Source organism: Mastigoproctus giganteus, chromosome 11 (assembly GCF_048544385.1).
Source record: "Mastigoproctus giganteus isolate SK-2022 chromosome 11, ASM4854438v1, whole genome shotgun sequence".
Taxonomy (NCBI): domain Eukaryota; kingdom Metazoa; phylum Arthropoda; class Arachnida; order Uropygi; family Thelyphonidae; genus Mastigoproctus; species Mastigoproctus giganteus.
This window is the reverse complement of record NC_143585.1, coordinates 3,900,488-3,926,324: the sequence shown is the minus strand read 5'-3', so window position 1 is coordinate 3,926,324 and position 25,837 is coordinate 3,900,488. Positions and strand designations below refer to the sequence as shown.

General features: G+C 38.2%; 1 protein-coding gene across 1 annotated transcript in view; it reads right to left on the bottom strand.

The window, feature by feature from the left end:
* The window catches only part of LOC150077654 (signal transducing adapter molecule 2-like), a 149,173-nt gene that overhangs the window by 24,095 nt on the left and 99,241 nt on the right, over window positions 1-25,837 (bottom strand). Inside the window, exons 10-11 of the mRNA XM_090385190.1 lie at window positions 22,678-22,765; window positions 3,425-3,618 (exon numbers count right to left, since the gene is read on the bottom strand). Of these exons, the coding sequence (XP_090241316.1) occupies window positions 3,425-3,618; window positions 22,678-22,765 (282 nt within the window). The remainder of the gene's footprint in view (window positions 1-3,424; window positions 3,619-22,677; window positions 22,766-25,837) is intronic.

Sequence of the window (25,837 nt, the reverse complement as noted above, 5' to 3'; positions counted from 1 at the left end):
TCTTCAGTATGTGACTATATTTCCTGAATGCTATCCATCCAAAATTGATTCTTCTCTTGACTTCCAGCCATTTATCATTATTACAGCTAATAACTTGTCCCAGATAAGTATATGACTCCACCTTTTCAATTATTGCTCCTTCAATCATTATTTCCCTTTCTGTGGCATACTTGTTCATCATTTCTTTTGTTTTAGCCATATTCATCTTTAGTCCAAAATCCTTACTAACTGTGCATTACTGATTAAGATTTTCCTCTAATTCTTTGGGATCGTGGCTTATGACCACAATGTCATCTGCAAATCGTAAATGGTTTAGGTACTCCCCGTTCACATTGACTCCTTTCTGCGACCAGTCTAATCTTCTGAAAGCTTCCTCAAGGGCTGCAGTAAACAGCTTTGGAGATGTGTCTCCTTGTCAAACTCCTTTCTCGATTTTAAATTTGCTACTGTCTTTGTCTAGTCTAATAAAGGAGGTAGCACTCTCATATATTTTCTTCAAAATCATAATATATGGGGTATCAATGCCTTGTCTTTCCAGTGCCCGAAACATTGCCTTATGCTGTATGGAGTCAAATGCGTTTTCATAATCCACAAATGCCAGGCATAATGGTGTTTTATATTCATTTGCTTTCTCCATTAGCTGTGATATTACGTGAAGGTGATCCATAGTTGAGAATCCTGTCCTAAAGCCAGCTTGCTCTTTCGGTTGATTCTCATCAAGTATTCTTTCTAATCTGTTAGTAATGACCCTTGTGAACAACTTGTAGATGTGGGATAACAAGCTAATTGGTCTATAATTTCCAATTTCTGATTTATCTCCTTTCTTATGCAGCAAAACTATGATTGCATTATTCCACTGCTTAGGCGTCACACCTTTTCTAATGCACTTTGTGAAGAGCCTTGCCAGTTTTTGTGTTATGTCTCTTCCTCCCAATTTTAACAACTCTACAGTAACTTCATCTTCCCCCGGGGCTTTCCTATTCTTCATTTTCTTCAATGCATGTTCTACCTCATCAGGAAGAATATCGGGTATGTCGTATGTGTTGCTACTTTGCAATCTATCTTCCCCACTGCTGGTATCATTCCCTCGCTCCTTGTATAATTCTCTATAGTAGTCTTCTGCTATTTGAATTATGCCTTCTCTGCTGTTTATAAGTACACCATCGCTATTCTTCAGTTTCAGTATCATTTGTCTTTCTGTATTATTGCTCATGGCTGCTGATTTAAATCCTTTGTTTTCCCTTAATGCTTGTTCTACTTTTCTTGTGTTAAATCTTCTTATGTCCTCTCTAAGTCTCTTTCTAATGGCTTTGCATAACTCAGTATACTCAATTTTCTCCCTGTCAGTGTTTTTCTTGCTCTTCATTTGTCGTCTTCGGTTCATCATGACAAGTGTTTCTTGACTAATTTTTTCTTCTTTAGATTTCTGTTTCCCTATAGGTTTCTTGGGCTTTATCACTTTCAGGAAGTTGTAATATTCCTCGTCGATATCTTGGTCCTGAGCAGTCTGCAGAAGCTCAAACTTGTTCTTAAGTTCCAGTACATACTGCTTTTTCTCCTCCTCTGTTATCTCAAAGACCTTGGTATTATTTACTCGAGTCAGTTTTTTCCTTTCCTACATCTATATCAAGTGTACATCTTACCATTCTGTGATCACTTCCAACATTTACCTTATTCAGGACAGTAACATCATTCACAACATATCTTCTGTTAGTGAGGATGAAGTCGATTTCATTAGTTGTTAATCAATTTGGACTCTTCCATGTCCACTTTCTGTTCACCCTTTTCTTGAAAAAAGTGTTCATTACTGACAGTCCTTGAGATTCTGCAAATTCCACAAGTCTTTCACCTCTTTTATTTCTTTCACCAATTCCAAAATTTCCTATAGTTCCTCTTTCTGCGCTGTTTTGCCTTTTTCCAACCTTAGCATTGAAGTCCCCCCATAATAATAGTGTAGTGGGTTTTCTGCTCATCTAAAAGACTCAATTTCGGAGTACATTTCTTGAACCTCTTCATCATCATCATGGCTCGATGTTGGTGCATAAATCATTATAATCTTTAGCTTGTACCTTTTAGAAATCTTGAGTATTAGTCTTGACACCCTTGGTGATATACTTTTGAATTCCAAAATGTTGTTTTTAAAATCTTTATGGACCAGAAACCCAACTCCACCTTCACTCCTTTCACTGTTTCGATTGGTGTACAACAGATTTCCACTTGATAAACTTATAAGTGATTCATTTCTTCTTCTTGTTTCAGCCAAACCGATGATATTCCAATTCACATTTTCTAATTCCTTTTCCAGCTCTAATATCCTGTCTTCACCGATGAGTGATCGTACGTTATAACAGGCCAAGTTCAGTTTCCGTGGATGGCAGCCTGGTCGTACCCAGAGATTCTTAGCACCCTCTGCTTCCACTCTGATCCTCTCGCTGCCGTAAGAGGGAGAGTGAAAGCTGCTGGGGACTGAGGGCCGTTTGTATTGTTGTACTCTCATATGCTGGAGGGTTTGGTCTTTTCCTCTTCATGCTGACCAGGCGTCTTGAAGAGAATCACTCTACACGTTGCCACCTAAGTGACGTAACAGGGCTTACCATCGAGAAGGTGTGCACGAGTGGATTTTAGGGAGGCAGGCCAACCGGACTTCTCCTAAATCTTCTGTAATAGAGAGATATTGGATCCATCAGTGTTTTAGGCTGAGTGTCTGATAACACACAGGATACCTGTTCCCCTCTAAGCCCCTCTAAGATGTAGGATAGATGTGCAGAAATTTGCCTTTAGCCAGCGGGTAGTTGGTTGGTGGAACAGACGTCCATCCCTTGTTGTGGAAGTTGATAGCCTAAATAAATTTAAGACTCAGCTGGACAGGTATTTCGAACGAACAGAGGGGTGAAGTGGAAGTTTTATTTTTTATTTTTTCTGGCTGATGCTGCATAAGCTTGCTTTCTTGCATCATATGCCTATACTAATGCTATTCATGATGTATTCATTAGTGATAAAAGGTAGGGAGGTCATGTTGTATGAAGTAATGAAGTTGTTGGATATTGCACACACATGGAAAGAATATACCCAGCTCCTTGACATGACATGGCCTCGACATACATTTGATCAAAATCATGCAACATTTGGTGAACTCACTCCTAAAAGGGTTTAAACCTTGAGTTGACTATAGTGGATAATGATTGATATTAAATATATACACCCCATATGCATATATATAGAACTCCCCCTACTTTTCTTTTTAAGTTTAGTCATGATAATGCATTAAGTACTACCTATAAATTTTTACACAGAAAGGAAAATGTTGGGCATTTTGTTTTAAAAAAAGTTGGTGTGCTAAATATTATGCTACCTCTCCATCTATTAAATTATAATAAACAAAAAATTACTAAAATATATAAGATAAGCTACACCACTAACTCACCTGTCCAGAAAGGAAAGTTGAAAATGATGTGGGATAAGGATAATAATGCATTTGCATTGAAGTCTCCCGTGAAACAGAATAATACATGTCCAGAGCTTCCACAATTTCCTTGTTGAGAGAGGTCATGGCAGAAAGTTTCTTATCTATTTTTCGTAACTCTTCTTCAATTAATGGTCCCATGGCAGCACACTGGGCTGTAAAAAAATTCCTTCTGTTACTTGAATAATAAACTTCTTTTATAACATATTTTATAAATTTCCAATGAAAAGAAGCAGTTCCTATTTTTTGCACATATGGAGAATAAACTCACAAAAAAACTAATACAAAGTACAGGTAAACTTTATATGACACGATAGTTAGGTTCCTATAAAATCTCATGTATCATGAAACCATGTTATATGGGACTAAGTACCAGCACAAAGGGGGGGGGGGGTTATGTTCCAAAAGCTAACAAAAATACACCATTTTTTATAACTATTAAAAACTTAATTTTCATTAAAAACAGTAATAACTGAACAAACATTTCACAAACTGTAATACATATATGTCAGTTATGTACGTTCGTTTAATTTTCTTTCTCTTCATCGGTGCTAAGCACAAACAAATGAGAACATTTTCTCTGTTGCAGAATATCTTCACCTTCTGAACTTTCTTCTGCAGCATCTAGATTTAGTATCATCTACTCTCTTGTTTGCTTTTGTTGATAGATCTTTGTAAATTTCATGGTATGGAGTTAAACATGTTTGAAGCTCCCTTTTGAGCTTTGTACTCCTTTCAGTTGAAGGATCTGCATTCAAAAAATAAGATTCTAATTGCTCAGCTAAGGTTATGCCTTCCCGTATGCTTTTTAGCGTAAAATTTGGAACTTCAGAATTTATCTGCGCTATAATCCTCTGAACTGATTTGGCTTACCTCCAATGCCATTTCCACCAAATCTGCTTTGCCAGTTTCTTTTTCTACCAGTAATTCTTGAATGTCTTCAGTAGTCATATCATCAAAATCTTCCCCTCCTACTGACTTAGCAAGTAGTAGCATTAGCATTGTTAATTCAACAACAAACATTATTATGGTCGGAAGATAAATATTTATTAGCATTAGTAGAGGTATACGATGCAAGAAAGCAAGCTTATGCAGCATCAGCCAAAAAAAAAAAAAAAACCCTCCCATTTAACCCCTCTATGTGTTCCAAATGCCTGTCCAGCTCAGCCTTAAATTCATTTAGGCTATGAACTTCGACAACAAAAGATGGAAGTCTGTTCCACCAATCAACTATCTGCTGGCTAAAGGCAAATTTCCGCACATCTAGTCTACAACTGTCTTTCCTCAATTTGAATCTGTGCCCTCTCAGGTTTTTAATCTGTGCAAGAGGAATAATCCCATCAGCATTAAGCTCACTCAATCCATTCAAGGCCTTATATACCCTAGTACTATTGCACTTATTCCATTTTCTGTTGGTTCAACCATATTTCCTGAATGAACTGACTCCGGGCACACATTTTTCCAACACACATTTAATGTTGACGGTTTTACTTCTTTGAGCAATAAAACTATGATTCCAATACAGTCCACAAATGAAAAATTACATCCAATGTAATAGCAGGGGTTTCCCCCACACAAAACCTCAAAAATACCATGTTATGCAAGGTTTACCACAATTCTCTAACCGTGTTAGAGCGAAACTGTGTTATGCAAGGATTGCTGCAATTTATCAATCATGCTAGAGCGAAACAGTGTTGTAGAAGTACTATGTTATATGAGGGTTGCCTGTAGTCACGTTTTGGAACTTTTAAAACAAATGCCTTAAGGAGTCCCAAGCACAGCTTTATATATGTACACGTGGGGAAATATATATACAGCTAGGCCTCGCATAACGCGAGTTCGATTAACGCGATATTCAGTTAACGCTATTTGAAAAATGATACCACTTTTCACTTTACACGATGCAAATTTCCAGTTAATGCAATCTTTTTTTTTTTTTTTTTTTATGCGATAGTTGAAAAAGATTTGAATTGCGCATTACGCTTACCGCAAGTCGTACGGTCAATAAACAAACGCTTGCCTGCTGCCCGCCTCGGTGTGTTCCATCAACCATCAGAAGAAGACGTGTTTGTCTCCTGCTAATAAAGTCAATGCAGACTTGCATTTAAAAATTCAAATTTTTAAATGAGCCAGATGAAAATGTTACCACAAAGGAGATAACGGTAAAAGAATTAGATGAAATCTTTTGTATCGCATAGAACCTCAAACAAAAGGTTTGATGTTCTCTGCGATATTTATTTCACCAGGGCCCAGAGAAGATTGTTGTCAGCTATCGGAAATTGATTGATGAAAAGAGAAAGTCAACACTGTTCAAATATTTCAACAACAGTAATTTCTTCATTGTGTATTTTATGTCAGAGGTTCCCAAAGTTTCTCAGTTCACGGCGCCTTTAATGTCTCAGTAATTTTTTCAAGGCGCACCCAGACCAAAAGAAATACCTAACAGTTTCGTTTAGTAGTTAGGTCCAAACAACTTAATAAGAAATGCTGAAACTGTGAACTAACTCGAGCTAGTAGTTCGCGCAGTGTCCGACAGATGTCGAGTATCACTGTGTTTGCCCTCGAAAATTTAAAATATTCCGCGGAGCACAGTTTAAGAACCGCTGTTTTATGCAATAAACATTTAATTCCATAATTGTTTTCATTATCTTTTACATTATATACAGTTAAAAAGTTATTTAAAAAGGTATTTTAAAATTCTTTATGGACATTCCAGAAGGTCAAGGACCAATTATAATTTTTCCTATTGGTTATTATATTCTATTAATGCATTTCCATTTTGCGCGATGCGCTCGCGGGACGAATTAATCACGTTAATCGAGGCCCACCTGTATGTGTATGTATATGTGTATATGTATATGTGTGTATATATATATATATATATTTATATACTAGGTGGGCATGCGCGTGTGTGGTTCGAACATGAATGTACAACCAGTTTGCAGAAGTTGAGAAAGCTGTGCGACAAATTGCCAGATGCTAGATATTGCAAGATGAACAATGAGCAACAACAAACTATACCTGGATAAGGCATTCTTAGAGATTTAAAATTTTCAATAAGGAATCATTTGATGCTTGTTTCACATTAAAAGACTGCAAATTGGAGCAGTCTTTTAAGAAAGAAGAGTGTGGCATTAAGGGCAAGTTGTTGCTATTGAAAAAGGGATAGTTGAGTGGGAGAAGGGTTATCAATGGGCATTGCTCTCCATGGATTTGTCAAAGGGATTTCTTTTGTAGTCATTCTGATTACCTAATACAAAGAAATCACAAAGAAACTGGATGCAAAAAATAATTTTGACATTATGTATTTAGATTTAAGTAACACTCGATACTGTTCCACGTGAATGACTGCTAAACAAATTGAAGTGTGAAATTAGCAACTAGTTACTGTTATGGATAAAGGGATGATTGAATAGCAGGAGACAGTGTGGTTATTAATGATCATTGTTCTTCATGGAATAATCTTATTAATCAAGAGCAATAACCATTCATAACCACACTGTCTCTGTGTTCAATTCAGTGTTAGGCCCCTAGCTGTTTTCAAAATTTATTAATAATATTGATAAAGGAATATGAAGTTTAATATCTATGTTTGCAGATGATACAAAAGTGGGCAGGGTGGTAAACGCAAGTAATCAGGAGCTAGATAAATTAGGTAGAAAGGCTGAAAACTATCAAATGAGGCATGACATACTGGGTATAATAATTCTCCACAATAAAGGCAGTGGAGAATTAAAAAGATTCTGCAGTTATTTTACAGTCTGACATAGGATTCGCTAAGCAGTGCAGACAGGTTGCAGACTTATTTGATACACAGAAATTCTTTCAACAAGGATAAAAAGGTAATTATCGCATTGTAAAAGATGATGGTTAAGCTGCATCTTCAGTACTACATACAAGTTTGGAGCATCTGTTGGAACAGGTGCAGAGAATAGCAATGAGATTAGTGAGGAACAGGGAACAAAGGATACCATTACAAAGAAAGACCCGAGTTCTGTATACTGCACTATCTAGAAACTAGGCTCCCCAATGCACTAGCAAGGAGACCTGACTGAACTTAACTTTAGATGGATTGAGTAAACTTAACTGAACTTAACTTTAAATGGGTTGAGTAAACTATATGTAGATGGCTGTTGTTATTGTTGTTATTTGGTTTTTAGGAGCATTAGCAACTAAGGCCATATTGCTCCGTGGATATGCGGTGGTCATTCCCCGACCTTCCTGCATCCTCCATGTTTGGTGGTCACGGGCTCGAACCCAGGTTTAATCAAGAAGTGTATGCTACGCACTGCCGATCCTGCCCACCTGGCTACGGAGGCGCCTACGTAGATGGCATCCTTACTCTTTCTCAGACAACATACACAAGGAGACATAAATTTAAACTGAAAAAGGATGGTTGCTGGATAGATTTGCAAAAATTTTATTTCAGCCAGAGTTGTTAGAATAAACTTTCATCTGGGATTGTGGAAGTGGGTAATGCAAATAAATTTAAAGCATAGAAAAATTATTAGAAGTGAAGAGGCAAACGAAGTGGGCAGCATGTGTTTAAAGCTCCCATGTACACATACTGCATCAATAAGAGCAATGTCCCATAATAAACAGTTTAGTTCATGAACCTTAGTTTTTTTTTACAGCTTAATCATGCAAGATTTAACTGAGATATAATCCAAGAGTCATTATACTATGTTAATTAGCATTAGTTGAGGCATATGATGGAAGAAAACAAGCCTATATAGCATCAGCCAAAAAAAAAAACCACTTCCCATTTCACTCATCTAGTAACGCCAAATGTTTGTCTAGTTCAGTCTTAAATTTATTAGCATTAATAGAGACATACGATGCAAGAAAGCAAGCTTATGTAGCATAGGATGAAAAAAAACAAAAATCCCTCCAATTTCACCCCTCCATTTGTTCCAAATCTTGTCCAGCTCACCTTAAATTTATTTAGGCTATCAACTTCCACAACAAAAGGTGAAGTCTGTTCCGCCTACTGACTAAAGGCAAATTTCCACACATCTATTCTACAACTGTCTTTCCTCAATTTGAATCTATGCCCTCTCAAGTTCTTAATCTGGGCAAGAGGAAGAATCCCATCAACATTCAGTTGGCTCATCCCATTCAAGGCCTTACAACCTCAATCAGATCACCTTGCAGGTGCGTATTCTCCGGGCACTGCAATTTGCAGAAATTAAGCATTTCTTGGTAAGAGCCCCCCTTTGTTCCCCTCACCAATCTTGTTGCCCTTCTTTGTACTCGTTCCAGTAATGCTACATATTTCCTAAAATGAGTCCTCCAGACCTATACACAGTACTCCAAGTACTGTGTATAGGTCTGGAGGACTGGATAGGTCAGGTCTGGTGGCCTGACCATTGCCTTGTATAATGGGATAATCACCTCCCTGTCCATGACCCGTTCTGGCAGCCCATCTGCATTTTTCAGCAAACTTCATATTTGACTGCACAATTACCCCCAGGTATTTTTCTCTTTCCACTTCCCTGAGTGTGGTACCACACAGTTGGTATGTGTCTCTTGGGCTACTGCTATCCATATGCAGTACTTTGCATTTATCAATGTTATACTTCAGTTGCCACTTCTCAGCACATTTGCCCAACTTATCTATATCCAGTTGGAGTAGCATATTGTCTTTACTGTCATTAACAACCCTACCAACCTTAATATCATCTGCAAACTTGGACATTAAACCTGATATACCTTCATCATTATCACTGATAAATATACAAAACAACAATGGACCCAGCACCGAACCCTGGGGAACTCCACCTACATTTGACCACAAAGAGCAGTGTCCATTGATTACCACTCTCTGTCGTCTCCCACTCAACCATCCCTTTATCCATTGTAGCAACTTACCCTTAATGCTACCACACCTCTCCAATTTTTACAGTACTCTTCCATGTGCAACAGTATCAAAAGCTTTCCTGAAATCCAAGTACAGTCAGTCCTCGTATAGCACGACAGTTGTGTTCCTAGAAACCCTCATGCAATGCAAAATTGCGCAATATAAACAACAGGCCCTATGGGGAAAACATGGGTTAGGTGCCGACCTCCCAAGAATGAACACACACATTTGTAACCAAAACATTACCAAACACAATAAATAATCCTAATAAAATACTTACGTATTTTATTACGACTATTACGTAATAAAATATTGCTAATGCTTTCGCTTCTATCATAAGCAAACTTGTTTTTTGTTTGATTTTCTATACAAACAGATGACAGCCGTTTCATCTCTTCCAATTCTTTGTGTCTTAATCTAATGGATTTTAATTACACTTTGAGTTGTTCCTGCTATGAAAGTTGTTTTTATTTTCTCTGCATTCTTTGTAATTCTCAGTGTTGCCTCATTTAGGCCTGTAGCATGTGCAATTTCATTTCACTCAAAGCGTTTCACAATTTCATATTTTTTCTCTATTGACAGAGGCGGACTGGCCATAAGCCTTACCAGGGAAACCCAGGTGGGCCGAAGGCCGGTGTGATTTTGGCCATAAACCATCGTATGAGGCCACTATAAATTTTCCTGGGTAAGAATTTGTGACCCAGTCCGCCTCTGTTTATCGATATTGCTTTTCTTTTTCAATCTGAATCTGCAGTGTCTTCACTAGGATGCTTCCTTTTCACACCTTTTAAGTAATTTACTCATTTTTAGGGAATAAAGCACAATTACAAACGAGAAGGCATGCTTGATACACATAAACAAAGCTGCCCACGTGTAGCAACTGAATAAACAACACCGTAAAGGCAGAGACACTATTAATTAACACCTCACATTTTACTAAAGCACATTTCTAGGGGTTACTACCATAAAACAATAAAAACAAGTTCCAGTTGCATTCCTGCTAGTGGAATCTGTTATAAACTGGTAGTAAACTCGATCTAATTGCATTTGCGATTATACCGATTGCAGGAATTGTGTTGGTTTTTACGTTATTATGATGAAATGTGTTTCCCCTTCACTGATATAAAAAACAAATACATTTTCAGAATCTTCTCTTCATTCCTATCGTGTTGTGTTCGGTTGGGGTGATTCCACGTTCGACTGCCATTTCTTGTAAACGCAAAGGCGAATCGTGCATAAGCGAATTCGGTTCGTGTTATATAAGATATCGTTCCCCTATTTATAAATCGTGTATGATTGAATTCGTGTAGCGTAAACACGTGTTATACAAGAACTGACCGTATATGATATCAAAATTAATTTTGGCATTCAGTTCCTTTGTGACCACATCATAGTATCCAATCAAATTAGTCAGACAAGACCTCCTTTTAACAAACCCATTCTGTGTCTCAAGTATTACTGCAGTGCTGTCTGGATGATCCAATGCTTCTTTAACCAGTAATTCCAATATTTTCCCTGGACCACAAGTTAAACTACAGGTCTATAATTACTTGCATCACCTTTTGAACCCCCTTTGTGAATTGGTGATACATTTGCATGGGACTTATGGGAGGTCCCATGGACCTCCCCCCGAGTCCAAGGAAACTCTCATAATTATGGCTAAGGGTTTGCTTACTTACTTTGCTGCTTCCCTTAATATAAGTGGATAGGTCCCGTCCACCTCAGGTGCCTTTTTTGTTTAACTTCAACAATTGCTCCTCCACTTTGCTCTCAGTTATTACAAAATCACTTAGCTCCCTCTTAGAGTCTGATAAACTTCTGGCACTGACCTCATTGAATAACTCCTCATTTGTGAATGTAGATGCAAAATACTCATTCAATTTATCAGCTACCTAAGCATGATCATCAAGAGTCAACCCATCTATGTTAAATGGTCCAATCTGATTCATCCCTTTCTTCTAAAGTTTACATAAGTAAAGAACTCTTTGCTGTTTTTCTTTGTATCCTTTGCCAAAGATTTCTCATAATCTGCCTTCGTCTGCCTAACCTCCTTCGTGACTTGATTACAGACTAGCTTATATCTGCCATAGGCTTTTGTGTCACCTGATACTTTATATGAATCCAAAAAAAATTTTTCTTCTCTGCCATGAACCTCATTGGGCACCTCCATAGCCAGGTGGGCAGGTGCAGCAGTGCAACACACACACTTCTTGATTAGACTGGGGTTCGAGCCCATGACCGCCAAATACAGAATGACCACCCGCATATCACTGAGCAATATGGCCTTAGTTGCTAATGCTCCTAAAAACCAAATAACAACAACGAAGCCTCATTAATTCATCTGACATCCATTTAGGCTAAACCTTGAACAGTATTTCTTAGTTGGAATGAAAAGCCCCCAAAATTAAGTCCCTGAAGGCTTCCCATTTAGAATTCAATGTTGGTAACATCATTAGTTGATCCCACTGTACAGAATTTAAAACCTGTCTGAGACCTCTGTAGTCACCTTTACGAAAGCAAAAGCCCTTTCCTTTAGCTTTGATGGTAGTTACATCTTTAAGTAATTCCCACATCAGTATATTGTGATCACTGTCACCCAGTGGTTCCTTTATCTGCAAATTCTTAATGCATGAATAATCACTACTGATAATCAAATCAGAGTATTACTCCCTCTGGTTGCCCCTCGAACATGTTGCTGTAGAAAGCAGTCATTCAACAAAATCACAAAATCTTGCTAGTGTGCGAGTGACCAATCCACAAGTTCCAATCAATATCTGGAAAGTTAAAATCCCCCATTACAAGACATTCTGATTTACTGGCCCACTCTATTTCTCTGCACAATTGCTCATTATACTCATTAATCCCATTAATCAATACAGTAATCCCAAAATAACTTATTCACTTGGTGGAGTTCAACTAAACCCAGTACTGGAGGAAAAGGACTTGGGTGTTACGATACGGGTAGACATGAAATTCTCTGAGCATTGTAAACAGGTTGCAAGGAAGGCCCATAGTGTTCTATCGAACTTTTGCAAGTAGAGATAGTGACGTGATAATCCCATTATATAAGGCTTTTGTTAGACCACACTTGGAATACTGTGTTCAAGTATGGAGACTGCACCTAAAGAAAGACATTGAGCTTCTCGAAAGGGTGCAAAGATGGGTAACTCGTCTGATGAGATTGGAAAAAGGGTGTCCTTATGAAGAAAGACTGAATATGTGGGTTGCAGAGTTGGGAAACTAGACACCTTAGAGGAGATTTGATTGAGGTGTTTAAGGCTCTGAGAGGCATCAGTAAAATGAATGAGGATGAAATTTTAAAGATTATAAATGATGCTAGAACTAGGAAACAAATTCAAGTTATGGGGGGAGAGTTTAGATTGGACTGCAGGAAGTTTTATTTTAGCCAGCGAGTTATAAATTACTGGAATAAGTTGCTTACATGGGTGGTAGAGGCTGACAGTTTGGTGGGGAAATTCAGAGGTCATCTGGATAGTACCCTCAAGTGAGGGAAACGCATTGGATGATAGGTTTAATTTCCTTTTCTTTTATTAATTTTTTTTTTATTATTGGTTTTTTTTTTTTGGCTGGTGCAGCATAAGCCATAGGCTTTCTTGCATCATACGGCTATTACTAATACTAATACTCCTAGCATTGGTGTACATGCAAGTATACATGCACCTGTTCCTACTCTTAGTTATCCTAACACAGTCCATTTATTTACTTGTTCCACTATGACTCCCAGCAGTCCTGGAAATCTCCATTACCTTGCTTTCCAGGCTGCTGCTCATTCTAATAGAATGCACTGCCTGTGGCCACTGTTAACCTTTTAGTCTGTGTATCCCCCCCCCCAGGCTAGCAGTTTTCCAAACTGCTAATGTCTCGATAGCATCAGCAAATATTCTTGCACCCTTTCTATTTAAGTGTACCCCATCGCTGTAGAGGCAGTCTATCCTGTCAACAAGCACAGACCACGCTGAAAAAAAAAAAAAAAAATTCTGCTATATATAATTTTTGATATTAACTTAACTGCTTCCCAAAAGTAGAACATTTTCTAGCACTGTACTTAAACTGACTTTCATACTATTTTGGTGAAACAAGCTCTAGTTCCTATTATGAATCAACCATTGGCAAATCAAGCTTGTATTACTTAAGTGTCATTAATAAATATTAGAAATGGGGGGGGGGGGAGATAATGAACCCAATCCGTAATCTTCCTGTGTGAACTATCTATACACAGAGATGTACAGAGAATACACGAAGTGGATTATAAAATGCATACTACCTAAGTTTCAATAATTAGATATTATGCTTCTGACTTCCTCAAGAAAAATAAGCTTTTACTCTTCCCAAGTTCTTTCAACACTGATATATTTCATCAGTATAACGTGTTCTATCATCACTGGGCGGAAGTGGGCTTTATTGGATTAGTGCCTTAACTAATCCAAACCAGTTTGATAATCCTTTTAGATTTTAATGCTGTCTGGTAATTTTATTTTAGCGTTATATTTATATTTTAACTTTAAATATAAAGTTTATAATCAACATAACCCTTGCCTGGTACAAGAGTAAACGTCAATGGTCGAAGAATTTTGAGCTCATTGGAACAGATATGTTTATTAGAAATTTAGTCTTTTTGGTTAATTAACAAATTAAATTGTGCTGACATATAGTTTAATGTCTTAGTCATGTTCGTTAGCTTATTTTTAAATTTAGCTAGTGATTTTGTATATTATGACTTATGTTGTTGTTGTTATTTGGTTTTTAGTAGCATTAGCAACTAAGAACATATTGCTCCGGGGATATGCGGTGGTCATTTCCTGACCTTTCCACATCCTCCGTATTTGGTGGTCACGGGCTTCAACCCGGTTCTAATCAAGAAGCGTGTGTTACGCACTGCTGCTCCTGCCCATCTGGCTACGGAGGTGCCATATGACTTATGATTCATATTGCTGTGTTTAGCATGAATATCATAACTAGTAGTGCAGTGGAACAGTAGGGTATATTTTTTTCTTTTCAGCTAAGAAATTTTACTTTTTAGAAAGGATATAACTAATTTAAAACTGCAATCATAACAGTATAGCGTAATATATATCTCTTGATGGCATAAGACATATTGCTGCATTTAGGAACCTATTAGTTTAGTGTAGGAACCTATTAGTTAATGAATTAAATTGATTAATTTTCATTGCTGATCAATTAAATTGTATTTAAATGAAAATCATGCCCCAGACTAGAGCAGCAAAGCAATGAACACAAAGTAGTAGGAGGAGGAGTGCTGTGGCTCAGGGATAAACCAAAGGGGACAATTCTCCTACAAATCACGGCCTAAAAAAATGTGTAACTTGTGCAACATTCACTGATCTTTCTGGATTTGGTTTTGTTTTGGTTTTTATGGTGCATGAGCAACTAAGGCAAAGTAGGAGGGGTGCTGTTGCTCGGGGGAGAACCAAAGGGGGCAATTCTCCTAAAAACCATGGCCTAATAGAATGTGTAAGTTGTGCAACATTCACTGATCTTTCTGAATTTGGTTTGGTTTGGTTTTTATGGCGCATGAGCAATTAAGGCTATGATGTGCCAAGTCCAATCTTTCTGGAACAGGACATGATACAGCCACGGTCTTGTTGTGTGCTCGGTGCAGAGTGTGAAGAAATTAGGTGCCAACTCAGCATTCTGATGGGCATTTATGAGAGATTGAAGAGTAGGGCAGATGTGCTTGAAGGAATTAAAACGGGGCCCATCAAGCCCCTAGTTACCCAACTCGATGCCACAGCTCACAATGGTGCATCAGACAACACAGCAGCAATTGTCAAGGCAGAATACACTGGTCCCACAGGAGGTGATTATTTTCGGTGACTCTATTGTCAGAAAAATGGGAAATATAGTGTGCAAGTTGAATAGGTGGAAATTGGATCAGAGATGTCTGCCAGGGGCAAAATTAGATGATGTTGTAGAACAGATATCTTTTAAGGGCACAAAAGGTGATATTGTTGTAAACATTGGCACTAATGACATTAACAATAGGTCTGAGGACTTAAGTACACAGTAATGTTGGGAAAAAAAGTTAGGACTGAATTTGAAAATAAGTGCAATTCTACCCAGGAGGGAGTACATGTTGAGAGCCTTATCAATCAATTCAGCGCTTGAGAGAGAGAATGTGCAAGGCTCATGGGGCAGAATTTTTCTCAGTGTGGTCTGTGCTTGTTAACAGGAGAGAATGCTTTACATGGATGAGATACACTTAAATAGAATGGGTGCAAGAATATTCACTGATGCTATCAAGGCAGTGATAGGTCAATCAGAAAAATGCTAGCTTGGGAGTGATACACAGAATAAGAGATTCACCAGAGTCACTGGCTCAGGTGAATCTCTTATTAAAATGAAGCAGCCCGGAAAGCAAGGTGTCAGAAATTTCAGCCCTTGCTTGAATCATCGTGGAACAAGTGAATACATGGGCTGTGTAAGGGTAACTAAGAGTCAGTCCGTGTGCACTTATACTTGCACATACACTAATGCCAGGAGTAGTGTTAATAAATTTGATGAATTTGAAGTAGTGATTGAGTCAACAAATGCAGACATTGTAGGGATAGTAGAGGCATGGCATTACAGAGACATAAGTGATGAGGAATTTGAATACAATGTATACAGGAAGGACAGGAGGGGTTATTCTCTTGGCTTAGATGCTTCTTAGTTAAGAAGAAATTAAATCTAAGGCAGTGTATCCAGTCGACACAGGTGACTAGTGCAATGCTGAGTCAGTTTGTTATGATACAAGCACCAGGAAAACAAAATTGAGAGTAGGAGTGTGTTATGGGATGGGCCTAATGACTGCGATGAGTATGTCAAACATCTATAGAAAGAAGCAGAGTAAGCCAGAAAATCAAAATGCCTTATAATGGGGGATTTTAACTTATCAGATGTTGACTGGAATTTGTGGTTTGGTCACTTACACACTCTAGCAAAACTTTTGTAGAATATTTGGATGACTGTTTTCTACAGCAGCATGTTAGAGAAGCAACGAGAGGAAGCAGTAATCTTGATCTGGTGATTCTGCATGCATTAGCAGTGATTCTACATGCATTAAGAATCTGCAAGTAAAAGATCCAACTGGGTGTCAAAAATCACAGTATACTTATGAGGAATTTAATTAAACACAACTACTGTTAAGAGTAAAGGGAAAGGTTTTTGCTTTCATAAGGGTGACTACAGTGGTCTCAGACAGTTTTTAAATTGTATGCAGTTGGTAACTACTGATGTTACCAAAAGCAAATTCTAAATGGGAAGCATTCAGGGAAGTAATCATAGATTACTCCCTGAAGTAATCATAGGCTTTCCATACCAACAAAGAAATACTGTTAAAGGCTTAAACCATGGATGTCAGATGAACCATTGAGACAAGTGGCAGAGAAGAAAAGTGCATGGAATTCATACAAATTATCAGGTGATTCAGAAGCCACGTATGGTAGATATAAATTAGTCTGTGATCAAGTCACAAAGGAGATTAGGCAATTTAACACAGATTATGAGAAGTATTTGAAAAAGAAAGCAAAGAAAAGCAGCAAAGACTTCCATACTTAAATAAATAGAAGGAAGGGATCAAGCCACATTAAACCACATGATGTCAATGGGTTAACAGTTGATAATCCAGCTCAGGTTGCTGACAAATTGAATAGGTATTTTGTATCTACATTCACGCATGAGGAATTCTTGAGAGGAGGGGATACCAGAAGTTTATCAAACTCCAATGGGGAGCTAAATGACTGTGATAACTGAAAGAAAGTAGAAGAACTGTTGAAGCCAAACATAAAAAAGGCACCTGGTGTGGATGGGTTTGGTTTGATTTTTTATGGGTGTGGGATCATCATATTAAAAGAGGTAGCAAAGGAGGTAAGCAAGCCTTTAGCCATAATTATGAGAGCATCCTTGGATTCAGGGGAGCATTTGCACATCTCCAGTCCCTTATGGACTGGAGATGTGCAAATGTATCAATTCATAAAAGGTGGGGGGAAGGGGGATAAAAGGTAAACATGAGTAATTACAATGTTAGTTTAACATCTGTTCCAGGGAAAATAATGGAATCACAGGTTAAAGAAGTAATGCAGGACCATATGGACAGAAATGCAATTATAGTGCAGTCATAGCATGGATTTGTTAAGGATGGTCTTGTATAACCAATCTGCTAGATTCCTATGATGCAGTGAACAAAGAAATGGATACAAATAATAATTTTGATATCACATATTTGAATTTCAGGAAGGCTTTTGATACTGTTTCACATAAAAGACCACTGTATAAACAGGAGCAATGTGGCATTAAGGGCAAGTTACTGCTATGAATAAAGGGATGGTTAAGTGGAAGAAGACAGAGTGGTTATCAATGGGCACTGCTCTTTGCGGACTAATGTTATCAGTGGAGTCCCCCCAGGGTTCATTGCTGGGCCCATTGTTGTTGTAAAAATTTATTAATGATATTTGATGAAGGTATATAAGGTTTGTTTGTTTGTTTGTTTTATGGCGCATTAGCATCTAAGGCTATAATGCGCCAAGTCAACGGGTATATAAGGCATAATGTCCAAGTCTGCAGATGATACAAAGATTAGTGGGGTGATTAACGACAGTTATCAGGGTGAGTTACTGCAACAAGATCTAGTAATACTGGGTCAATGGGCTGAGAAACGTTGTTGTTGTTATTTGGTTTTTAGGAGCATTAGCAACCAAGTCCATATTGCTCCGGGGATATGCGGTGGTCATTTACTGACCTTTCCCCATCCTCCGTATTTGGTGGTCATGGGCTCGAACCCCAGTCTAATCAATAAGCGTGTGCTATGCACTGCTGCTCCTGCCCACCTGGCTATGGAGGTGCCGGCTGAGAAATGGAAGTTGAAGTTTGGCAAATTTACGGTACTGGATATGGGTAGCAGTAATCCTAGAGTAACTTATAAACTGTGTGGTGCTACACTCAGGGTAATGGAAAATGAAAAAGAGTTGGGGGAAATTGTGGTCAGACAAGAAAATCTGAACAGTGAAGACATGCTGCCAGAACAGCTCATGGGGTTAAGGCTTTCAATGGATTCAGTAAGCTGAATGTGATTGGCATTCTTCCTCTTGCTGAGATATAAGGGGACATAAATTTAAGTTGAGGAAGGATGGTTGCAGGATATATATGTAGCAGGATGTCTTTGGCCTGTGGGTGGTTGACTGTGGGAACAGGCTTCCAGCTGTTGTTATGGAAGTGAATGGTTTGAATAAATTCAAGGAAGAACTAGACAAATTCTTGGAGGGCACGGGTGGGAGAAGGGAGCAATGTTTTTTTTTTCTTGATGCTATACAAGTTTGCTTTCTTGCATCATTTTCCACTATAAGCACAGGTTTAAACATTAAGATGACTGAAGCTAAGCAGCCTGGCTTCTTAGTGTTTAACTTGTGCTTTTGTTTGGTTTGTGACCATAAGTATTATTACTCTTCTCCACAATATTTTAAATCAAGCACTGACAACCCTAGGCATGTGTGCCATCAGATAATACACAGGAAGAGTTTCTTCAGCATACCTGTGCATACCAAAATGCTTATTTATGTTCATACATAGCATGTATGAAGATTTTTTATTACTACTATGAACAAACATGGCACTCACAAGGAAAAAAGATTTTAATGGGTTTTAAATTTTTAAATTGATATAGTTGTACACGTTGGCACTAATGATATTAAGAGTAGGAGACCGGCGGAATTACTTAACAAGTACAGGTCACTGTTGAAAAAAAGCCATGAATTAGGGTTGAATTTGAAAGTTTCTGCAATTCTGCCCAGACACGATAGGAGGGAGTATATGATGAGAGCTATCGATCAATTTGGCCCTGGAAGGATTGTGCAAGGCTCAAGGGGTGGAATTTTTTTCAGCCTGGTCTGTACTTGTTAACAGGAGAGACGCCTTCTACAGGGATGGGATACACTTAAATAGAAAGGGTGCAAGAATGTTTGCTGATGCTATCGAGGCAGTGTTAGGTGGGTCGGAAAACTGCTAGATTAGTGGGATACAAGGATTAATAGATTAACAGTAGCCACTGGCAGAGGTGAAAGTGATTCTTGCACTGCTTATATTGGAATGAGCCGCAGCCTGGAAAATAAGATGCAGGATATTTCAGAGACTGCTGGGAATCATTGGGGTACAAATAAACACATAGGTTGTATTAGGGTAGCTAAGAAAAAGAACAGGTGCATGTATACTTGCGTGTACACCAATGCTAGGAGTTTAGTAAATAAATTTCATGAATTTGAGGTATTGCTCAAAACATCAAAGGCAGATATTGTGGGGATTTCGGAGACGTGGTGTCACACAGATATAAGGAATGCAGAACTGGAATTTGGAGAGTACAATATCTACAGAAAGGATAGACATGGTAGGAAGGGAGGAGGGGTTATGCTATTAGTTAAGAAATCCATAAAATCCAAGGAAGTGAAGCCAGTCAACATTGCTGGACAGTGCAGTGTCGAGTCAGTTTGGTGTGACATAAGCATTGGGAGATCAAAATTGAGAGTAGGAGTGTGCTATAGGCCTAACGACTCTGATGAGTATAATAAGAAACTGTACGGGGAAATAGAGTGGGCCAGTAAATCAGAGTCTTATAATGGGGGATTTTAATTTCTCAGATATTGACTGGAAATCGGGGGCTGGTCACTCACACACTAGCAAGGCTTTTGTGGATTCATTGGATGATTGTTTTCTACATTCAGCATATTCGGGAGGCAACTAGAGGGAGTAATACTCTTGATTTGATTATCAGTAGTGATTCTTCATGCATTAAGAATCTGCAGGTAAATGAACCACTAGGTGGCAGTGATCACAGTGTGCTGAAGTGGGATTTACTCAAAGAGGTAACTACCATTAGGGGTAAAGGGAAGGGTTATTGCTTTCGTAAGGGCAACTACGATGGACTGAGACAGTATTTAAATTCTATACAGTGGGACCAACTGATGATGTTACCAACAGCAAACTCAAAATGGGAAGCATTCAAAGAACTTATCTTGGAAGCTACTAGGCTTTACATACCAACTAAGAAATATTGTTCAAGGTTTAGGCCAATATGGATGTCAGATGAACTAATGAGACATATGGCAGAGAAAACAAATGCATGGGATACATACAAATTAACATGTGACACAGAAACCTATGATAGATACAAGTTGATCTGTAACCAAGTTACAAAGGAGGTTAGGCAGGCGAAGGCAGATTACAAGAAATCTTTGGCAAGGGATGCAAAGAAAAACAGCAAAGATTTCTTTACTTATGTAAACTCTAGAAGTAAGGGGATGAATCAGATTGGTCCACTTGATATCGATGGGTCAGCTGTTGATGATCCTGCTCAGGTAGCTAACAAACTGAATAAATATTTTGCATCGACATTCACACATGAGGAGTTATTCAGCGAGGGGAATGCCAGAGGTGTATTCAACTCTGGCAGTAAGCTAGAGAATCTTGTAATAACTGAGAGTAAAGTGGAGGAGAAATTGTTGAAGATAAATACAAGAAAGGCACCTGGGGCAGATGGGATCTATCCAGTTATATTAAAGGAGGCAGCAAAGGAAGTAAGCAAACCCTTAGCCATAATTATGAGAGCTTCCTTGGACTCAGGGGAAGTACCTATAGATTGGAGATGTGCAAATGTGACCCCTATTCACAAAGGAGGATCAAAGGGTGACACAAGTAATTATAGACCTGTTAGTTTAACTTCCTGGAAAATTAATGGAGGCACTGGTTAAAGAAGCATTGCAAGATCATCTAGACAAGACTTCAGTTATAGCTCAGACATAGCATGGTTCTGTTAAGGGGAAGTCTTGCCTGACCAATTTGATTGGATACTATGATGCAGTCACAAAAGAACTGGATGCAGGGAATAACTTTGATATTATATACTTGGATCTTAGAAAGGCTTTTGATACTGTTGCACATGGAAGACTGCTGCACAAATTGGAGCAGTGTGACACTGGAGGCAAATTGCTGCTATGGATAAAGGGGTGGTTGAGGGGAAGAAGACAGAGAGTGGTAATCAATGGACACTGCACATCGTGGACTAATGTTATTAGTGGAGTCCCTCAGGGTTCACAGTATTGGGTCCATTATTGTTTTCTGTATTTATAAATGATATTGATGATGGTATATCAAGCTTAATGTCCAAGTTTGTAGACGATACAAAGGTTGGCAGGGTTGTCAAGGACACTACTGACACTATGCTGCTGCAACAGGATCTGGAAAGGTTGAGCAGATGGGCTGAGAGGTGGCAAATGAAGTTTAACATTGACAAATGTAAAGTACTACATATGGGAAACAGCAACCCCAGAGCAACGTATCAACTTTGTGGTACCACACTGAGTGGTAGAGAATGAAAGGGACCGGGGGGTGGTTGTGCAGGCAGATATGAAGTTTTCTGAGCAGTACAGACGGGCTGCAAGAGTAGCTCATGGTGTATTGTCGATGATATATAGGAATTTTTCTAGCAGGGATAAGGAGGTGATTATTCCCTTGTATACGGCAATGGTCACACCACACCTAGAGTATTGTATACAGGTCTGGAGGCCTCATTTCAAGAAGGATGTAGAGATGCTGGAACAAGTACAGAGAACGGCAACAAGATTAGTGAATGGAACAAAGGGGTGCTCTTACGAAGAAAGGCTTAAGTTTTGCAAATTACAGTGTCTGGAGACTAGGCATAAACAAGGTGATCTGATAGAGGTGTATAAAGCCTTGAATGGTTTGAGCATGCTCAATGCTGATGGGATTCTTCCTCTAGCTCAGAATAATCACCTGAGAGGGATTAAATTCAAATTGAGGAAAGACAGATGTAGGATAGACGTGCGGAAATTTGCCTTTAGCCAGCGGGTGGTTGGTTGGTGGAACAGACTTCCATCCCTTGTCGTGGAGGTTGATAGCCTAAATAGGTTTAAGGCTCAGCTGGACAGGTATTTTGAACGAACAGAGGGGTGAAGCGGAAGTGGGTTTTTTTTTTTGTTTTTTTTTGGCTGATGCTGCATAAGCTTGCTTTCTTGTATCAAATGCCTCTGCTAATGCTAATGCGAAATGGGTTCTTCTTGATATTTATACAAATGCTTGTAACCAAGTTCACAGCTCAACTCCAAAGCTAATATGAAAAGATTCAATATTCTTAAATTTAGCTTGTGAGTAAATTTGTGAAATTGCCAATTAAATCTGATTCACTGCTTAACTCTTCGACACCGTGCATGTTAGGCACCTATATAACTGGAAATACTTTAAAATGAACTTGAATACTAGAACTTGAAATTTATTTATTGTTAACACCATGTTGTAATCAATAATTCCTGTTAAATATTAATAATTTTACCTTCCAGAGCTATTAGATCTTCAGGATCAGATATCTCTTCTGATGGATCAATTTCATTCAGCAATGCAAGGGTTTTATTTATTTTTTCCTATATGATAAAAAACAGATTGGTAATGAAAACCTACTGGGCTTATATATTTGGTAAATTATAGTGTTTACATTATAATAAAATATAAACTGGTTATAAATGACATAGGTTAAATGATATGTTAGATGTTTTACACAGTTTTTGGACATATGTTTGTTCAAACATGTCCATAAACTTATGTTTGTTCAAACATATGTCCAAAAACTGAGTTTACTTCATAATAAATAGAACTATAAAACAAACAATAATTAAAGGCACAAATAAACATAAATATAAATTTTTCATATTATGAAGGTAATTAGCATTAGCATAGGCATATGATGCAGGAAAGCACTTATGCAACATCAGCCAAAAAAAAAAAACCCTCCCATTTCACCCCTCCATTCATTCCAAATGCCTGTCCAGCTCAGCCTTAAATTTATTTAGACTATCAAATTCCATAACAAGAGATGGAAGTCTGTTCCAGAAATCAACTACCGCTGGCTAAAGGCAAATTTCTACACATCTATTCTACAACTGTCTTTCTCAATTTGAATCTATGCCCCTCAGGTTCTTAATCTCAGCAAGAGGAAATTCCCATCAGCATTCAGCTTGCTCAACCCATTCAAAGCCTTATACACCTCAATCAGATCACCTCGCAAGTGCCTACTCTCTGGGTGCTGATATTTGCAGAACTTAAGCCTTCCTTGGTAAGAGCACCCTTTTGTTCCCCTCAACAATCTTGTTGCCTTTCTTCGTACTCTTTCAACTCTGAATCCTTCCTAAAATGAGGCCTCCAGACCTGTACACAGTACTCAAGGTGTGGCTGACCATTTCCTTGTACAATGGGATAATCACCTCCCTGTCCCTACTAGTAAAATTGCTATATGTTCTTGTTTATACTCTGGCACGACCACCAGGTCAGTGGAGTTTACAATAAATTAATCAATATAAATGTTAATCGTATTTAGTAGTCACGGGCCTCAACCCCGATCCACTCAAAGAGCATGTGCCACTGCACTTGCACTCCTGACCACTCGGCTACATCAGGCCTATCATTGACAAGACTATGACCTGCCCTGGCAGCTCATTTGCACTGTTCAGTGAACTTCGTATCTGACTGCATAATTATCCCCATGTTTTTTTCACTTTCCATTTCCCTGAGTGTAGTACCGCACAGTTGGTACGTTTCTCTGTATTGACAAAGTAGACTTAATTGTAAGGCTACTTTGTCAAAACAAATGGTATAAGGGTATACAGAAACATGCATTTCAATTGACAGCCTTCAACAATGTTTTGCCATATAACTATGTGGGCATGCTGTGGTCCTAAAAAATGTATGAGGAATCACACTGGAAGATTAAGGCTGCTATAAAAAATGCACAGCCCATTGTTAACTATTGAACTGGTTTATCTGCTGTGATAAAATAGTAATAATGAAGTTGTAACTTCCTCTGACTGTGAAGTAAAAAGAAATTTATTTCTAAATTAACACTGCTTACTTAAATTTAAAGATGTTATTGAACGGGGTAAACAACTTTGGCTCTTGAGCATTCTTTGCATCCTCGGGTTTGGACACAAATATAACCAAATATAACTTCCCAAATATCTTCCTTGTCTTGTCTTCCTTCATGGATTAAGTGATCCGCCTGTTCTGATCTCAAAGAGGTGTATATATCTTCCTTCATCTCCTCTTTACCAAGAAAAGAGATGAATGTTTTCATTTTAAATTTCAAGGGAAAAAGTCACAAAGATGCAGTGATCAAAGAGACCACAACTTATAATTCTAATCCTCAGAATGATATAAAACTGTACAGTCTCAGCATAGGGAATCCAACTCATATGAACTATTGTCTCTTTTCTTTTACTTTTTTTTTTTTAAATCAGGCAGCTGATCAGCAGTATCTGCCTCATGTCACAGTGAAGAACAGAATCACTGTTTTGCAATGAGCATCTTAAGTTTTATCACTTGAATAGTTGTGTCATATTAGGATTTATGCTAAGCAAACTAAGGACACGAAGAATCAGTATGTTACGTCTGTAAGCATATATTTTATAATCAGTCTGACTAAATGAAAAATTAGTTTCCAGAAGAGGGGGACCATGTTTGACATGTATATATGTAATGTGCACCTAGAATGTCTGTTCAAGACTCCACCTCATGTCACTATGAAGAACAGAATCACTGTAAAAGGGCCAGAAATGTGTATGGTGAGTAGTGTGCATGTTCTGTTGTGTCTGGCCACTTGGTTACCCAGAAGCATCAGTCACCTGGAGAGATGATTCTGGGTACTTGTCTGCACCAAGGGAAGGTGGGCCAGGATCCTCCAGGGTTCCATTCAGTGGGGGGAAGGGAAAAAACCACCTGTGGTGCAGGTTATGAAAGGGGAATGAGCTGAGCAACCAGCAAAAAGGATTTAGAAGAAAAATAGGAAGAATAAATGCCATCCTTGAATTAAAAATACTTTTTGACGAGCACTGGAATGGAATAAAGAAATCGATCTGTTTTATCGAAATCTTAATGGCTTTTGACCAAGTGAAAAATAAGAAACTCTTCGAAATACTAGACAGAGTGGACAACAATGCACGCAGACTTGTTAAGAAGAACCACATCAACCAAAAACCACAAATGATTAACTTAGAGACCTCAAAGGTGAAAATCAAAAGAGGAGTTAGACGAGGATGTGTCCTCTCTCCGAACCCCTTTAATATTTACAGTGAAATGGTGATGAGGAAGATAGAAGAACAAAACTTAGAGATTAATATCAATGGCATCTGGTATAACAATCTTAGATATTCCAACAATACAGCTGACAACAAAAACGATCTAGTTAGCCTATTATGTTTGCTAATTGAAGAAGGCAAAGACTATGGCCTTGAACTAAACGCAGAGAAAAAATATCTGAAAGTCAAAAACATTAGTAAAACTGAACCAGACATTGCGATCAACAACATGAAAATAGCAAATACAACAAAGTACAAATATTTGGGTACCTATTTTACTGACACTGGAAATCAGGAAAGAGAAATAAAAGTAAGAACAGCCATGGCCAAAGATGCCTTTTAGAGAAATAAAGACCTCTTGAGGAGTAT